General features: G+C 40.1%; 1 protein-coding gene across 1 annotated transcript; it reads left to right on the top strand.

The window, feature by feature from the left end:
- Positions 1-281: 281 nt before the first annotated feature.
- Positions 282-2,320, top strand: bhlhe22 (basic helix-loop-helix family, member e22). Its single transcript, XM_031282230.2, has one exon. It carries the CDS (start codon positions 510-512, stop codon positions 1,314-1,316), a length of 807 nt encoding a protein of 268 aa, XP_031138090.2. The 5' UTR covers positions 282-509; the 3' UTR covers positions 1,317-2,320.
- Positions 2,321-17,959: the final 15,639 nt, after the last annotated feature.

The following is a 17,959-nucleotide window of genomic DNA, read 5'->3' as shown; positions in this document are numbered from 1 at the left end:
TTGAAAACACACACACACACACACACCGCACGCGGTATTGTTTGTCATCGTTTAAATACCATTAATTATAACGTTAACCTGATTGGGTAGAGAGTGAGAGGGGAGAGGGTGTCGGCGAATCCTTTTTAATAACCCGCCTTGAGATAATGATGTAAAAAGACTCGTGCGTCTCGTGCGTAACGAGAATCATCGTGGAGATCCGTTGAAGGTGAATTAGAGACATAGAAAGAAAGACACACAGAGCGAGCGAGCGAGAGAGAGAGAGAGCGAGAGAGAGAGAGAGAGAGAGAGAGAGAGAGAGAGAGAGAGAGAGAGAGAGATAAACACTTATTACATGAGTCTCCTCCTCGTCTCCACACCTCACCTGATAAGTCGCGCAAGCCTGCAACTTCCCCATTGACACACAACTAAACTCGTAAAGCGCAAACCTAGGAACAAACTCATAGAGGCGCGCACAAAGAGTTGCCAGAAGCGACCGTTGCCTGCAACAACGCGAAATCCAAGAGGCTATGGACAGAAGGATGAACTTGAACGGCGGTGCAGGGGACATTTTTCACAAAACTCTAAGCGCCGTGTCCACAAAAAAAATGGAACCTTTCAGGTCGTCGGCCGGCATTGAACTAACAGCCAGAGACCGCCAGTCACCTATCAGCTGCTTTGACCAGACCGATCAAGACTCGATTCAGCCGGGAGGACTGGCGGGAGGTAGAGGGGGGCCACTGGGTCTGCCTACCGGATCTTTGTGCGTTAATTTCGGTGAGAGCGCCAACAGGATCTCGGCAGCTGAGAGCAGCGGCGGAGAGCAGAGTCAAGACGATGACAGTGACGGCAGGTGTGACATGGTCCTTTTGGCCGACGGGCGGACGGTGCCCTCGGGGAAAGGAGAAGGAGGTAAGAAAACCAAAGAGCAGAAAACATTGAGGCTAAACATCAATGCCAGAGAAAGACGACGGATGCACGATCTGAACGACGCGCTGGATGAGCTCAGAGGGGTCATCCCTTACGCGCACAGCCCGTCAGTGCGGAAACTCTCCAAAATTGCCACTTTGCTGCTCGCCAAAAACTACATCCTCATGCAGGCACAGGCTCTTGAGGAGATGAGGAGGCTAGTGGCGTATCTCAACCAGGGCCAAGCCATCTCTGCTGCCTCAATACCGGCCACTACTGCCCTCGCAGCTCCGGGCTTGGGCGCGTACGACCAGCCGCCCGGATATCCCTTCCCCACCGGAGTGGCTGCGTCCTCCTGCCCAGATAAATGTGCCCTATTCAACAACGCCACCTCCAGCCTCTGCAAACAGTGCACTGACAAGCCTTAACTGCGCCTGACAAAGGACTCAGAGAAGCACAGGGGAGAAAAGAAACCACTTTTAAGAACACTTTTGGAGAGGGAAACCTGTGAGGCTACTGTTGTTGAAGTCAGTAGGCTAGAGACAAAGAAGTAATGCCGATGAATACTTTTATAATATTTACTAAATGCATTCAAAACGCGCTTTTTTGTTCAAACAATACTTGATTGTGTATATAAATCATCCTTAAAGTGCTGGTATGAATGGCAGTGAAGACCAAACACAAGTACAGTAGGCCTGTAAGAGTGGCTGCAAGTGTTGAGTGAGTTGTTGATCACTTGCTCTGTTATGGACCCTTTTGGAGATTTGGGTGACCTGACAACCTGCGACTTTTTCACTTAAATAGATGGACACCTTCCTGGAGCGTAGGTCCAAGCTCACTTTCTGCTGCTTCCTTATTTATTTATTTATTTATTTATTTATTTTGCGGGTTTTCTTTCATTCACCTCAGAGACATTTGCTGTTTGCTTACTGGTTCAAGGCCTGTTTTAATGAACTTTTCTATTGAGCACGTGGAATGTCATGAACAAGGACAAGTTAAATGATTAGATGATATAGATGACGTTAAGTCGTTTAATCAGTCAGATATTTATGTGTTAATCCAGACACTTGTTAATAGTTGCGCACGCCTATTACATTTCTTTTTTGGGGGCACTGTGATATAATAAAATTTCAGAAAAAATTAGAGAACCTGAATCAATTTGTTTCAGGTGTTTCGGTGTGTCTTTTGTAATTTATTAATTTGGATATTTATATTGGATATTTTTGCTTGCATTGCACATTGTGGTCTTAGTTGTTGTATCTTTTGCGTTTTTTTCTTCTCACACAAGATGATCGAGGTCATCAGATTAATCGCGTTGTCAGGTCAAGATGTGGATTATTGTAGATACTTTAGTTATTATATGAGCAAAGAGGGCCATTTGTATGTATTTCAGTGTTGAAAAGCTTTATTAAAATATTTTGAACAACAGAAACACTTCTGATGATTCATCTTATGTGAAGTTTAGTGTCAGTGGAATCACAGCAAACTGCCTTTAACTTTTAGTGTGCATTTGATGAATACACACGGACATTTGAAACCTTAATTTGACATTTAGTTACAGTTTAATCGCAAAACAAACTGAAGGTATATGTAAGTGCTTATTATAAAATCAAACCGTCGTTTCTGGGGGTGGTGTAGCTGTTATTTGTCAGTCTCGGACTCTTACTAGTTGTCAAGTACACTGAGAAAGAATTGTTCAATAATTTTCTGCTCCATCAAAACCGATAACTTTTCTTGAGCTATAAGTGACGTCTTTGGAGCGAAGGCCAGACGTGGTTAGCGAATATTGCCTCGAGGCAGAAAGAAGAGGTTCCTGCTCCTTGAACAAAAACAAAAAAAAAACGCCGACCTTTATTGTGATTATTAAAACAATTTCCGTGACGGCGTGTAATAATACGTTAATTCGAAAACAAGTGTGTTTGAAAACTGTCGACTGTAATACCTGCCTTCACGTAATGGAACACATCGTTAAGGCAATTAGACCTCCAGAATGTGATTAAGGAATGTAATTACGACACTGTTCATTGCCATAATTTGGTGTCTTTAATCACAACGCAGCCATCAGCTGCACTCCCATCGACTCGCCCTTTGTCCTCCTCAGTAGTCTGTCTATGCCAAAACATTTTGATGAAGGCCAAACCGCAAAAGTCTATATTACATAATCTCAATCCTAAAACCAGTCACTCCCACACGGATATTGATCTTCAAAATGTAGACAGGAAGTGAAGTTGAATCAGAACTTGAAACGGCCAAACACTGGGAAAACGATTTTTAAAGCCACAATCTAAGTACTATTGGTATAAGCAAATAGAAATAGCATTTTTACTAAAGTGTACGTTAATACATACTAATTTGTCACAAATATAGTGAAGTCAGTGTGTGGGTTAAAGACTTCAGCACCATGGACAGAGGCAACTGATTTGAAAGGGAACAGAGTAATAGTTTCTTCTCCACCAGATGAATTCATGTACTGCTATTTTTTTTATTGTGGATTTTGAACCATTACGTATTTCCTGTCAGACTAACAGCTTTGGTAATAATGTACGACGGACCTGCAGAGATTCACTTCTCTAAGGCAACAAATAGTGATATAAATTCAATATAGAGAGGATTTGTTTTTACTATGCAAGTGGACAACAGGCATCTAAATAATTCTTTGTAGATGCATATTATAAAGTTTTCTGAAGGCAAAAGGTTTACCAGCTAATATGACATTTTCTTAACATTCATTTTTAGTTCAATGTGAAAACATGCAACGTTTTAGACACTCATAACTAAATAAATTCAAGTCAAAATATCTAAATCTAATTTTAATGTTTTAAATTAACACACACATAAATAAGAACAAACCATTAAGTTCACATAAGATCAATGTTTTCTTCTAATAATTTAAACATAAAAAAGCTAATTATTTCTCTATTTCCTCATACAGTACATGTGAACAATAATGACATTGTGTTCCCAGTTTACAACAGTGAGGTTGTGGTTTTCGCCAGTCTCCGATCTCATCTTTGTGTCTGTATGTTGAGCCACTCCGACAACAGAGTCATTACAGTGTCCCATTTAATCCCATCACACTCCTGAATGCCTTGAATCGTCATACAGAACAGCTCTTAATCAAGAATGGAAATAACCAGGAGACATCAAAAACATCTTTGGCATACAAATCCTGTCAGCAGTTCCTGCTAAAAAATCATCTCGTTTCAGGACTTAACTCAGATATTTACGTTTTGACCCAGAAATGTATTTTTTCTCTCCACTTCTGTTTGGTAACTGAGATTTCACAAAAAACATTAATTATGCAATATGCATTAATGCACAAATGACTGGAGCATTTAACCCATACTAATATTCACATTAGCCCAGTGGAGGAAATTCCCCAGGGGTGAGATGGAACCATATGCATGTGGAAAAAAGAACACAGCACAGGAAATATCAGCTCAAAGGCAAAGGACATTTTACAACTACCAAGAGGATGACAACACTTAGGTGAAGCATCGCATGATTTAAGTGAGAGGTTCATAAATCGAAAGCCATCATATTCCTCTTGATGTGAGAACTGCTAGACACTCTGTGGTGTTTCAGTCATTGTTCCAAGCTGGTGAAATGTCATGTACACACAAGGGTCTCTGAAATGTTATGTTGGCGGGTTGGACTGGGCAATCAGAAGTGTCATGGACTGAGAAGTTTTCTTCAGTGACCACCAACCGCAGGCAGTAGTCATAATAGGCAACATCATTTTTATTCATGAGTCTAATAAAGCTGAATCTGTCTTAAAAAGGCATTTACAGCGATACTCAGGGCTCATGAATAAAAGTGGAAGATAAAAAACACCCCTTTTCATAAACCATAAAACGTCCAATTTACCATATCAAGGGCCAGCAGGGTGCCTATTCATAACGCGGATGTGATGTCTGCTAAGGATGATAAACATGAAAGTCAAAATATACATAAGAGCATTGAATTGAAATGTCCTCTTCATATCAGTAACAGGCTAAACTCTGGCAATGGATTCATCCATGCTGTGTCATACACTGTGTATAAAGATATATGTGCTGCACTGGCTGAGGCACCAAATCAACTGCTGGGTGGTAATTCACTTGTGTCAGGCTACTGATAGCAATGCACAATGTTGTCTTTGTGTTGTGCACACAATACAGGCTAATAACACTGTACAACTAAAGGGCTCAATTTTGCTTATGTTAAGTAAAAACAGATTACATTTAACCTTTATTATTATTAACCTTTATTATGAGCTATGGAGGTGCAATGTATTTAAAGGATTAAGTCACTTTTTATAAGTTTTCCCACATTTGAGCAATGACGTCTTTAGCAAGTTTGTAGTTTTCTTCAATGTACAGTAAAAGAAAAACTTTGTTTTTACTAGATCCCACAGCTAGAGAAGCAATATCCTCTGCTGTTTACCATTTATGATCAGCTATGCAACTTGCATACTTCATGTTTCAAAATCTGCATGAAGTGGATTTGGGGTTGGAGCAGCGAGGCTTTAGAAGGAGACAGTATTAGACAGCCTGGTGCAGTTTAAGGAACTTTATTAATTGCATTTCTCCCAAGTTAAAATGGCTAAAATGTATCCTAAAGTGCAAATCGTTCCCCACCTCCCTTTCTCATATGTGTTGGCAAATCAATCCAATATTAAAGCTCTATATTCAAAGCTCTGTCAAATATTTTTGGACACCCGATACAACCTGAGGCAAATTGTGAAGCACTTTGTACTGTAAGGTAGAAGTCGAGTAAATGCAGTCCATCCATTACATTATTATATATACATCTCTAGTGCATTTAGAGATACAGGGCTGTTAACTTACACAAATCTGACAGCATGCCCTGAACAGCTAATTCTCTAAATTTAATTTTATGACATTTTAACTATTTATCAAGAGTATAAGTTCATTCAGGCAGTATGACCAATTTTCTTGAAATACTGAAATTTCCTGTACCAACTATGTTTATCTGCATGCCTCCTGAGCTCCTAATTCATTATAGTAGGAATGTTTTTTTCTCTGAGGTAGCCTTGAGGTCAGGTAAACATATGGTGGCATGTTTAGCTCTGACAGGGTACAAAATGACATAGTAATGTGTGATTATCCTCTCATCTGGAATACAATTGTTGAGTAACATCTCTAATATTCCAACTGCCTCCATATTAATCAGATTAAAGTCCCAATCCCCTAATCCGTGTTTACCGATGGCTCTGTTTTTGTGCTGTAATCTGATGTTCTTTTATTTCTTGGGGAATTAAAAAGTGCCATGGCAGAGCATAGTAATTTGCGGTGTTGTTTTGGACACAGCGGGCTCTGTCGCTGTACAGGTTGTTTTCTCCAAAACAACTATTCACTCTGGATTTGAGAAAACAAAAAATGGTGCATTGGAATAAAGTGCTTTCACTGTGCAAATATTTGAACCAAATAAAACAAATTATGAATTCTGTCAGGAGACAATTCATTTGGTTTTATGGTGCCTTGGTCTAAAAGAAACTTTTAGCTTTGTTTTTTTTCCATCTGGTTTCTTAAATTGGAGTTTTTCATGTTGAGAAATACTTTAAATGGCCCACATGATCAAAATATATATAGTGTTGAATACAAAATGAGCTAATTTTCAGATCATTAAAGTAACTGTTTATGATATTTTTAATGTCACAGCAACACAAAAATAACTTTTAGTGTATTAGAGTATATCAAGGCTCCCCAGACAGCTGTGAACTTTCAATTTCTGTGACCTTAACATTCAGATAATGTGCCACTGTTTGATTGGACTTGATGTAGAGCTCACAGTGACCCAGCAGCCTCCCTGGATCATGTGAACTGGCAAAATCAGCATGATACTCAGGAGCACTCAGACACACATTTAAAACACTGCTACGAGCAAACTTTAAAAAGGTAAGATGATTTTGGCCGAATTGTACATCTACTATCCTGGGCTTGCTGGAATCTCTGTATATGTGGTGTGTGTGTGTGTGTGTGTGTGTGTTCTTGTGTAGTTTGCGTAAGAGAGAGACAGAGATCACTTGTCTTGATCAATATGCAGATCCTGATCCTCTCAGGGTTCATTAAAGCTAAGGCGAGGTGGATTTCATCTCCAGTCTCTGATATTCATTAATTCTGGCTTCCAAATTGAAATAAAGACATGGAGGATGACACAATAACAGTGAATCGCTCACTGCTCATTACACACACACACACACACACACACACACACACACACACACACACACACACACTCACGATGAAGAAGCCACTGTCTAATACAGCCTGAATTGTGTGCTCTGATCCCGACAGCTACTTGTTTACGTGTTGTTCAAACAACTATTCATTTCCTGATTGCTGGACAGGTTTCCGATTAGAGTCTAATCTGAAGATTAAAATGCACTACAACCAAGGTTAACTGTATTGTAAACAAAGGCATAAAAAAAGACATAAAATCAACCCAAACACTGACTGGTTTTGAGGTCATTTTAGTGAATTACAATCAATTGCATCCTTTCAAGAAATGTAGAATTATAAAGTGGCTATCAATCTAAAATTTGGAAAGAAAAAAACAGACGATCAGCTACCCTCTGCTGAAAATCTGTCATGTTACTAGAGCATGAAACCGCGGCCGTTAGTGTAACACTTGCTTGGCTGATCTTCCTGATGTGCTGAGTGCTACTCAAGGCTTCAGTGTATCTGTCTGAGCAGAGGTCTTTAACAGCCATGAATGCCAAGCATGGGGGAGGCAGGCCAGGCCAAGCGTAACCACGTCGGCCCAATGTCCTTGGCTCCTTGGCGGCCTTCACCTCACACTCCCTGCACAGTGAATTTTATGGCTAATTTCCGGCAATTTATCCTGGCACTTTCAGAAGAGATTCCTGCGGGAATAATGTGCATAATTTGCATAAATCATCCTGATAGAATGCATATCAGCATGTAACCCCCCTGTCTGATGCTACAGCGTTTACTTTGTAATCAAAACTGACTCTTTTCCACCGGCGGATGCACATGAGCCATGAGAAGGGGGTCTGAGTTTAGGCGAGTAATTACAAAGGAATGACACACACATACATGGACAAAAAGCTACATCAACAAAAAAATAACTTCACATTTTGGAAAAAAACTCTGATCTTTATAGAATACCTAAATCCAGCATCACAAATATTTCAAAATAAAAAAAAAAAGATTTGTATGTACTTGTTTTTAAAGTTTGATAAAGATGCATGGACAGAAAGTCTCATCTCTGCTTCTCCAGTGCCACATTTTTGCATAAAGCTCACATGCTGTGAATCCGTTATTTCTTCTCAAACTATAGGTGCTCTTGTTCTCTGGCATACTCTAGGATCAAGTTCTCCATTTAAACTGAGCCCCTAATTTCCCCTGGACATCTTTCTTTGTCCTGTGTGTTGTAGCAGTGAGCCACCGACCAGTTTGGTTTTCAAAAGCTCCCTCAGTGTAAGCGACTGATTGAGGAGAAGAGACGGGGGTCAGCGCGCAGCATCGCCCCCCCTCGCTGTGATCTAATTTGACGTACAGTGAAAATGTGCATATTCTCTTTGACTGCCTTTGTTACTATAATCAGCTGCGGTCAAATCGACTTTGTTGGTCGAGGAGGTGTGAGATTAAAGAGGGAAACAGAACTGTGGAAAGATGAGGTTCTGGATTTCAGTGCGTTCAGAGACATAAAGCATGCAGCCTGATGGAAATACTATACAACACGCAAGCTGCAGAAGAGGTAGTGGGTTAACTAATTCGAGCAGACACACAGACAAAACATAGCTACATTAGGGAAAGAGCGCTGGACTCGTTACATGCATTAGATTTTGTGAGTGACAGGAAAGAAGTTAAAGTGCGTGCATTTTAGAAAAGCAGCCATCGTCAGAGTGAGCAGTTTTGTGCTGCCATACTACCAGGTCCTTCCACTGGCCCTTATCCCAGAGTCTCAAGATCTCAGATGGTATCACTGGTGACAACAGGACAGTCGTCCGCTGGGTGGACGTTAATCACAATAATACAGGGCAGGCTAATCACGACTCACTGATCAAGCGCTAAATGACATGCCTGCCGTACCCACTGTAACCAGTACACTGCAGAGGGATTCACACACCAAGACTAGCTCTTCTTGGGGGGAGGGAGTAGGAGGAGGTGGACAGTGGTTATGAGGCTGGTGCACAGCCATCCAGACAATAATTACTCGATGACTGTGGTCACATTAGGGATCAGTCAAAGCAGATTAATTTCGACTGATAGCATTGGTCCCTCCTAAATGCAGATTTTCTTAATAAGAGTGAAATTGTGTCGCTGAGAGGGTTAGGGACTGTGGGGTACTCCAATTACTTATGTAGATAGACAATGTCTTCTTCTTTGCATGAATCAGACCGTACTCCTGAATGTCAGCGCAAAATTAGTGCGCAAATGTGTTTTTCAAGTAGCGCAGTCTGATGTGTGTGTTTGTATGCGTAGACTGTATGCACAAGCACAAATGAGGCTGTGTGTGGTGCAGTAGGCCTTTCCCTAAATACCCAGAGACCCAGAGAATTACCCAGAGCAGAGAGGACAGCATCTGTTTGTGTGCTTGTGCCGAGCAAACAAGGCAATTTAGAGAACACCAAGGGAGCAGCTAATAAACACAACCTTATTCCCCCTTCCTCCTACACCTGGCTCTGAATAATGCAGCGCTACAGTAAGGACGCCTGTCTGTCTTTGTGTGTGTGATGCAATGCCAAAGCCGGGTTGACCTGACCAAGTGGGTTGCCTGTATGTTTTTGCATGTGTGCGTGTATATGAGTTGAGTGTGTATGTGTCATATGTGTGCATGAACAAATGTGTGTAACCATTCATCATTCTACAGTGAGAGGCATGCCAGTGCTGCTGGGAAATGGCAGGTCTGTGTCCCATCACACCCTGGTGTCTTTGTCTGTACTGCCAAAGCTGTGCCAAAATGTCTGCCCTGGATACCTGGCATAGAAATAGCACTTTACTGTACACAAAGGTGTATGAATACTAGGCTGGCAGAGACTGCTCTCTCACATTGATGCTAGTCACAATGGCCTAATAGCAGTCATCCTTTACTTTATGACGGGCAGATAAAATAGATCTTGGCATCTGTGTTTTTAAGATATTACACTTATAATGGGAACACTATAATTTAATAATTTATACATAGAATGTTGATGCTGTAACCTCTGTAAGCTTGTTTTAAAAAAAAAAAAAAATACATGTTGGTTTTTCTGCTAACCCTGCTACTGTTGCAGTAAACATGCTCTGATAAGACCTGCAGCTTTGCTCGCCACCACCACTGACTCGGATAAGTAGTCAAAGTGACACCCAGAGAAACCATGCATCAGACCAGACACAAAATGGCCGTCCAGTGCCAAACCACGCCTTGGCTTTCACTTCATATCACACCACAGAGCCTGGCTGGGGACTGAAGGCTTTACAGGGCATTTAGAGAAAAACTCACAGCTCTCCATTTACATCTGTTACTAACAGGTATATAAAGCTTTTTATGTTCTTCCACAGCACTTCAACCTTATTACTGCACACATAGTTTAAAAAACACAATTATTACATCTCAGATGTATAATTTGTGTTTTAAGATATAATTTGTTTGATCAAAGTTCACAGAGTGCAGTCAAATCCACTCAGTGATCCAGTTTGCTTTTCAACTACAAGAACTTCAAGGTCTCCTCACCCCTCATGTAACATACCTGGAAGGCTCAGAAAAAAGGCCTTGTTCTATTAGCCTTTGAGGCTTCCAGCCAAGAACATCCTAGAATAAAAGAAGAAAATAAGTGCAAAAGGGGAGAATATTCTGAGTTATTACATTGATTAGATTTCCAGAATGCTAATTAAAAGATGTTAGGACATGGGCCCAGCCAGGGATCAGTGGGCACTAATGAGGACCAATAGGCCTCTGTAATCTGTGCTGTAATGAGAGTGGTTTAAATGTTACGTTTGCAGGGAGAAGAATGAGGAGGTAGATGAACGGGCAGAGCTTAGTTAGAGTGGCAATCCTGGAAAACCAATCCCATACTGTCATTATAACCAGTAATGGCGAGGCTTCACAGCCTCAGCAAAAAGAGAGAAATAAAAATAAGATGAGTGAAATCAGAGTGAAATTCAATTATACTAAAGGGCTTTTGCACAATAAAAACATTTTATTATTAGACAATTAACAGGATGGTTTAATGGCTGAAGGTCACATACACCCTTGTCTTGTATTACTATTAGGGCATGTAAAGTTATAGGGCAGTATCTGTTAATGGGAAACCCACCCTGCTGCTCCTTCTCCTGCTGTTCCCTCAGGATATATGAGTTCCACACTTTCTATGTTCCGTATAAAAGAGTGTAAAATTGTGCTCAAATATGTTTCAAGACGTACAGTATGTTTTCACTGTTCTCAACATTGTTTGACAATGGATACAGAATATTTAAGTAGGGCTCTAATTTATTATTATTTTAATTATTAACCATTGTGAAAAACATGACCTATCATAAGTTTCCAGAGCCCATGGTGACATAATCAAATTGCTTGTTTTATCCGACCAACTGTCCAAAACTTAAAAATATACAGTTTATTCTCATATATTACAAAGCAAAACATCAATTCCTCACATTTGCTTAAACAAATTAGGATCAATCGATTATTATAATAGTTGTCGATTCATTTTCTGTCAATCAAGTAATCAATTAGTCGACTATAGTACTAATAGTAGTAGTAAGTAGTAGTAATATATTCGCCTGACAACCAACTAAATATAAAAGGGAGGAATGACAAACAAGGTTTGAAAGGAGGAATCAATCTGCAGCAAAAGGAAATTGCAGAATAATACAAACCAGACGGTTAAGAAGTCAACTGAAATTACAAAGGTCGTTACTTATTCAGTGGATGGTCGTTATTTGTAAATGAGTCTTACTGACAGGTGCACCCCAGTCATTTACAAATTAGAGTATATCACTATAATCAGCCTGCTAATTTATCACAAATAATGAGTTGTGTTGAAAACAGGCTGGTAAATACTCAAGGAGAATATCACCCTAATGGGTCTCAGTGTTTACAGCTTCTGGTGCGCATGTTGGAGTGGGTTCAAATAAACATGATTTTATTATATGCAACATCACACAGTTATGGACAAATCCCAAGAATGTATTACCTTTTTGGCTTCATTGCCTCATGCTAACAAGACTAAGAGTCTGCAGCCACACTAGCAGCTCTTTGAGGCTGGACTTAGGCACAGTGGTTCTTTGAGCTCGATGCTAGCTCAGCATCTATAGATTAAAAGTTAAGCGATCAAAGTCGAGATTCCATTGCCATCACTAAAATTATTACAATAAACATATGATACTAATAAAGGTTCTCATGGTTAGAGCGTCAGCATGTCAACTTTATTTACAGGCGTGATGACACACAGCATCATGAGGTAGCGGGTATGAGAGAGTTGTGTGTTTAACCAAGCTTAGGGCCTAACATCCAACACGCGTTATGGTGCAGAAAAAAAGGAGGCTGAAATTACAGCGGAGGTATGACAATGCTGAAAGGCTATAAAACCATGTCATTTAATGTCCCCTCTCACCCCCCTTCAGCGTGGCTCTCTGGTCTACTCACCATTAAGCCAATTCATCAACTCTTCAGAGAAGGCCATGAGACAGATCCAATCTATCAGTCACTCTCTTTCGGATGTGGCTACTATTTTGACAATCAAGGATTTCTGCCATATTAAACATGGACGTGAGTGCTAAGGCCATCTAAACAATGGCTTTAGAGAGCTGCTCAAAACAAAACAGCTCTTTATTGAAAATGTGAGTTTGAAAAGCCATGGTAATAATATCAGGAATTAAGATATGAAAGCACTGATGTAGCAATAATGTAAGATTTTGTCTGCCACTTGAAGCCAGTTGTTTGATATGTCACTTTTCTAACAACCTCCCAAGAGAGGACCCCGGATTTGCATTTCTAGTCCCTGCTCCTGTAATGGAAAAAGGTACAGCGGAGCATATTTCACTGGGCCTGTCAAACCCACTCACGCCCCTCTGCAAAGCACTCAAGAACTTCATTCCATCGCCGCCCGTTCTCACGGCCGTGCTATGAAATTGACAATGACAAAATTAGCAAACCTAGACTGTTTGGACACATTCCCAATATAGTGGGTTTCTCTTTTTTTTCAAAATGCAATCAAGCTCTGGAACATCAAACATGAAGTCTCCTTGAAAGTTGTTCAGTCTCTTTGGTGCAATATCTAGAGCGGCTATAGATTTATGTAATCACAAGCTTGTTAGGGAGATTTCTCAAGCCTATTGACAGTGACGTGCACTCGGGTTTGGCAGAGGTGACATCTGGGAAGCACAATTCTGCTGCACCACCACACAAAAGCAATTAGAGATCTATAATCCCGGACAGGTCCGGACTTTGTTCTATGGTGGAGGGATACTTGTGGTTTGGTGTCTTTATTAACATGACATGCGTGTCCCTTACACCGTCTTCAAATGACAGTCAAAGGGTCATCATAAAAAGGGGGGCAGCAATCAACTAAATCATGCTCTGCGGACAAGAATGTGTTGACAAGTCGGGACATCAGAATACATTTTCCAGGTGAACTGTTCTTGGGATAAAAATATGTCTCTGAAGATATAGCAAACATCACACAGGAGTTATTTAACAAACAGAAAGTAACTGAAATAACACCAATTGTCAGACAATGTTACGGCTACTGTAAGCTAGCAGAGCAGGATGGTTAATTAGAAATGGTTCAGTTTCAGTTGGACACGCTCTACACACACACACACACACACACACACACACACACACACACACACACCTCTTCAGAATCTCTACTGGCTAAAGTAATTAGTTCAGTCTATTAATTACTATAATCACCCATTATCATGTTGGCCTTCATTTTAACATGTTTCATGATGTAACGAGCCTGTAGCAAAGCTGTTTCTAGGGGATATTCTCTGTTTGAGTGCTAATTATTTTGTAATTAAAAGGATAAGCCTGGCATGGTCTATATTTCTTATTGTCAACAAATCCCATAAAAAAAGACCAAAGCCAACAATGTGCAAGTCTGTCTCGCAACACTTTCAAAACTTCCCTACCCTTCCTGTAGCACTCAAGCACAAATAGAATATCACCAGCCTTTTTGCTTTAAGACAGAAAACCTATTAAAACCTATTTATCCTGTACATAAATGTGTAACAAAATAAGACAGAGGGACACACTATCAAATCAGGCAATTATTTAGCAAAAATCTGCTACAGCATCTAATTTACAATGCAAACCATGTCCACAGCATTGGGTTTTGCATGAGCCTTATATGTTGGCCCTCTGTGAGCTGTGAGGAAATAAGGATGGGGTCTGAGGAGATGGAGGTGGTGTGTGGTAAACAAGACGGCCCTGCTCCCCAGCTGTGAAGGTGACACAGGGACGCTACACACAGAACAAGCCCTTTTGATTAATCACAGGATATTTACTAGCTCAGATCTAATCAAGGACTGCAGGATCACAGGCTACATCATACACGGCCCAGGAATTTACACAGCAGAGTTAACCTGTCACCTGCCACTGTCCTCCTCCTTACATCTATAAACAGTGTGTGTATAGGTGGGCCAGCAGATACACACCACAGGCAGGTGCCCAGAAACAGCTCCAGAAGTGATTGTTTTATTTCCGCTGAAACAATATAACCTGCGGTCAGATACTCAACACATGTCGTTTGATATAAAACCTTATGGCAGAGGGGAGAAAGAGCTATTTATCTCAAGGTGGTCGTGGTAATGGGATACAAGAATGTGAGTCGTTTTCTCACAAAGTAAACTACAGCATTGTGTGCAGTAGCCCGTCCTGCCAGCATGTAGCAGTGGGATAGTTATTTCATGAGGAGGACATACAAGCCAAGGACTAAACCAAGATTACAAGCAAAAAGGGACTAAGCAATTGTTATCTCTGATGACTTATAATATGACTTTTATAATCGATTCAGCACTCAGAAGAATGTTAGTTTTCAGGGAGCTCAGCTGGCAATTTTAAAAGAAATAGAAACTTTTTTCTTTTTCTTTTTTTTTTTACAATTTCTTATTTCCAAGAGGCAAAGCGGCATTTTTATGTCTCTGTGTGCAGATTGAAGGTATACTTAAAGAGGTTTTAATACTTAGTAATCCTTTGCGATTTTTCTAAACAAATGTTTTCACAAGCACATACATTCTTTTTTTCATTTTGATAATTCACTGAGGAGTTGGTGAGATCAAAAATTAAACTCAAAAGAGAGTGAATATTAAACATACATTCACCAGGTGGACATAAACAGGACTCTACTAATCAATCAAATGTTGTCAAAAGGTTAAAATGTTGTGTTATGTTTATAGTTTGTTGCTACCCCCAAGGTGGCCAAAAATGAATTATTGCAGGTTTCATAATAAGAGTTGCAACCCTATAAACATTACAATGCTTTGTTTTGTTTGCCCATGCATCTGTGCATCCTTGCAGACAAAAACCTACTGTATATTTACCTATGTTTGAGCAAAGCTACGATTGCCACCATCAGCATCCAGTAATTAAGCTTGGATGGATTGGAAGACGCAAAATCAACTGCATGCAGAGGCATGACAATGCATAAATTAGCCTAACTTTAATTATGTAGGAAACAAAGCTAAATTCATTAAAACTAGGGGTGCATGACATATCGACTCAATATCGTTATATCACGATGCACAATATTATATTGAAAGTGTCGCAATAAGTATGCAATATTTTGTTTATTTTGTGGAGTGATGCATCCCGTCTGTTGGCTGTGTGGCTTTGTTGTGTTTCATTTAGAGCCCGCTTGAAACACTGTAATGATCCTGTTTCATTGGCCAGTTACCGTGCCACTTGCACATGTTAGTGCACGTCAGCGCACGGGTCCACTACATGACAAACCCTATGTAGCGTACCACGTGACGTGTGTGCATATTTCGACAGAGTGACAGTGTAAGTGAAGAAATGGATAGAGACAAAAAAAACAGAAAGAATCAAGAGAAGGGAAAGAAAGGACCTAAAGAGAGCGAAGGGAGTGAGTGGAGCAAAATAAAGAACACAAAAGTAAGAAAATGAGAGAATAACAGAGATTGAAGAGGAAACTTTAGTGGCCAAAAGTAATCCCATCCCGCATCTATTTCTCACTGGTAGCTATCCTGCAACTTTATAAACAGTGTTTATATGAGACAGGACTTTTGTAATTTTACATAGGTTCAAAAATATCTAAATTAATATCGATATCGCAATATTCATAATCGATATGGCAAGATCACATTTTGTCAATATCGTGCAACCCTAATTAAAACCCAACTTTGCCTTTAGTAATGGCTGACTGGTAGGATTCCTGTTATTCAATTAGTTCTAGCCAACATTTACCATTTATTATACTGTACATATTCATTTGTAAAAAGCATTTATCTGAAACTGCATAAAATGGATAAAGACATAACCTTTAGTGTGACCTGTGTGCTGTCTTTTGTTGTTAGTACGTCTACAGGAAGAGACAGAGGCAGCGGTCGAAGTGTTTATGAAGGGGTCAGGATAAAGTGTGGCTATTGTGTCACCTGGAAAATGTCACTCCACAGGGGGGTTTGTCTCAGTTCAAACAGGTTTAAAGAACACCCTGACAACCACTGACACATATCAGGAAATGTGTTAAAAGGACAAAAAAATGAGGCCCATACGAGAATGTATCGTATCTCTACTTTTATGCTTCCCTGATTGTTTTAAATTGCTATTGTTCCTTCCTTTCGTACAAATGTGATAAAGCCCTCAGCGGCAATTTGAGATAAAACACTTGTTTGTGTTGAATCACAAGTGATCTGTGGTGTTAAAGCAATTGATCACTTAGCACTATTGAGATAGATCTCCACATGAGCCCTGAACAAATAGTCAGTCTATTAGATGAGAGCGGTTTTGTCAGAGTCCTCGTCTCCCAGATATTTCCTCAGAGTGACGAGTCACATTAGACGCCAGGAGGAAGAGTAATTTCTGTGTCACATCCCTTTAGACCGACCTCACTGACAATCGCCAAGAAGAACGCGTTCATACTAAAAATTAATAACATTTGCCTTTTTAATGGCATCCCTCAACCCTCTGCCAAGAATTCACAATCACCTTTCTGTTATTGTGTTGCTCCAGCAGCTTGGCATCTCTAGTGGTGACAAAGTGATTTCAAGGAGTGTATCAATACTTACATCACCTCTCTGGTCCTCACTCTTCAGTGTTGACACTGCAGCACTTGGAGCCAGGCCTAACAGACAGAAGACCATCCACTTCAGAGAGAGACAGATATGCAGAATTTAAGGCTCAAATTCATCATGTCTTTTTTAGATAATACATTGTTAAAAAGAAGTGCATTTATAAGTTGCCAGTGGGCAATAAGCTACCTCAGTCCCCAGCAAGAGGATTTTGTCTGTTTTTGACACTTGCACTACAGCCTGTTAAAAATAAATGAAAAGAAACGTATCCTTATGCATTTGGGGTTTTTCCGCTGTACTTTACCGAACCATCACTTGTGTACAGTTACTCCTCAACTACCGATATATAGCAATATTATGATACATATACTGTCACTGCTTTTATTCATATCACACACTTCTAGTTCAAACTACAGTAAAGAGGACACAATGGATTGTTTTTTGCAATGGCTTTGTGCAAAACAAAATTTTAATACACAAAGTTTGAACATGGGATCAGTAAAATACAAATCCACCACATCATTTCACTGGAATCATTTTAGAACAATTGGACTCTGGATAAAAAATAGCTTTTTTTCGATAACAAAACCTTGAACTGTCTTATTGAAGCCTCATTCTCTTAGTAAAGACAGAAACGGTTTCTGCTGCCATCAAATATTCAGACAGATTCCTTGTGAGGGAGAAGCTGTGTAAAAATGACTGGGAAACAAAACACTCGTGGTAAAACAATGTTCTGAGGACATTCTGTCAGATTCCTCTCTGTTTTACAGATTTTATCACTGAGCTGCTGTGGCGTAAATGCTTTAAAACACTTTGACATAACATGCTGCGTCCAGAGACCCACTGCTCCTGAATAATGGATCTAC

The sequence above is a fragment of the Sander lucioperca genome, chromosome 1 (genome assembly GCF_008315115.2).
Source record: "Sander lucioperca isolate FBNREF2018 chromosome 1, SLUC_FBN_1.2, whole genome shotgun sequence".
Classification (NCBI taxonomy): domain Eukaryota; kingdom Metazoa; phylum Chordata; class Actinopteri; order Perciformes; family Percidae; genus Sander; species Sander lucioperca.
This window is presented reverse-complemented; position numbering and strand designations above follow the sequence as displayed.

Coding starts and splice junctions, on each gene's coding strand:
- bhlhe22 (XM_031282230.2), top strand. CDS start 510: ATGGACAGAAGGATGAACTTGAACGGCGGTGCAGGGGACATTTTTCAC.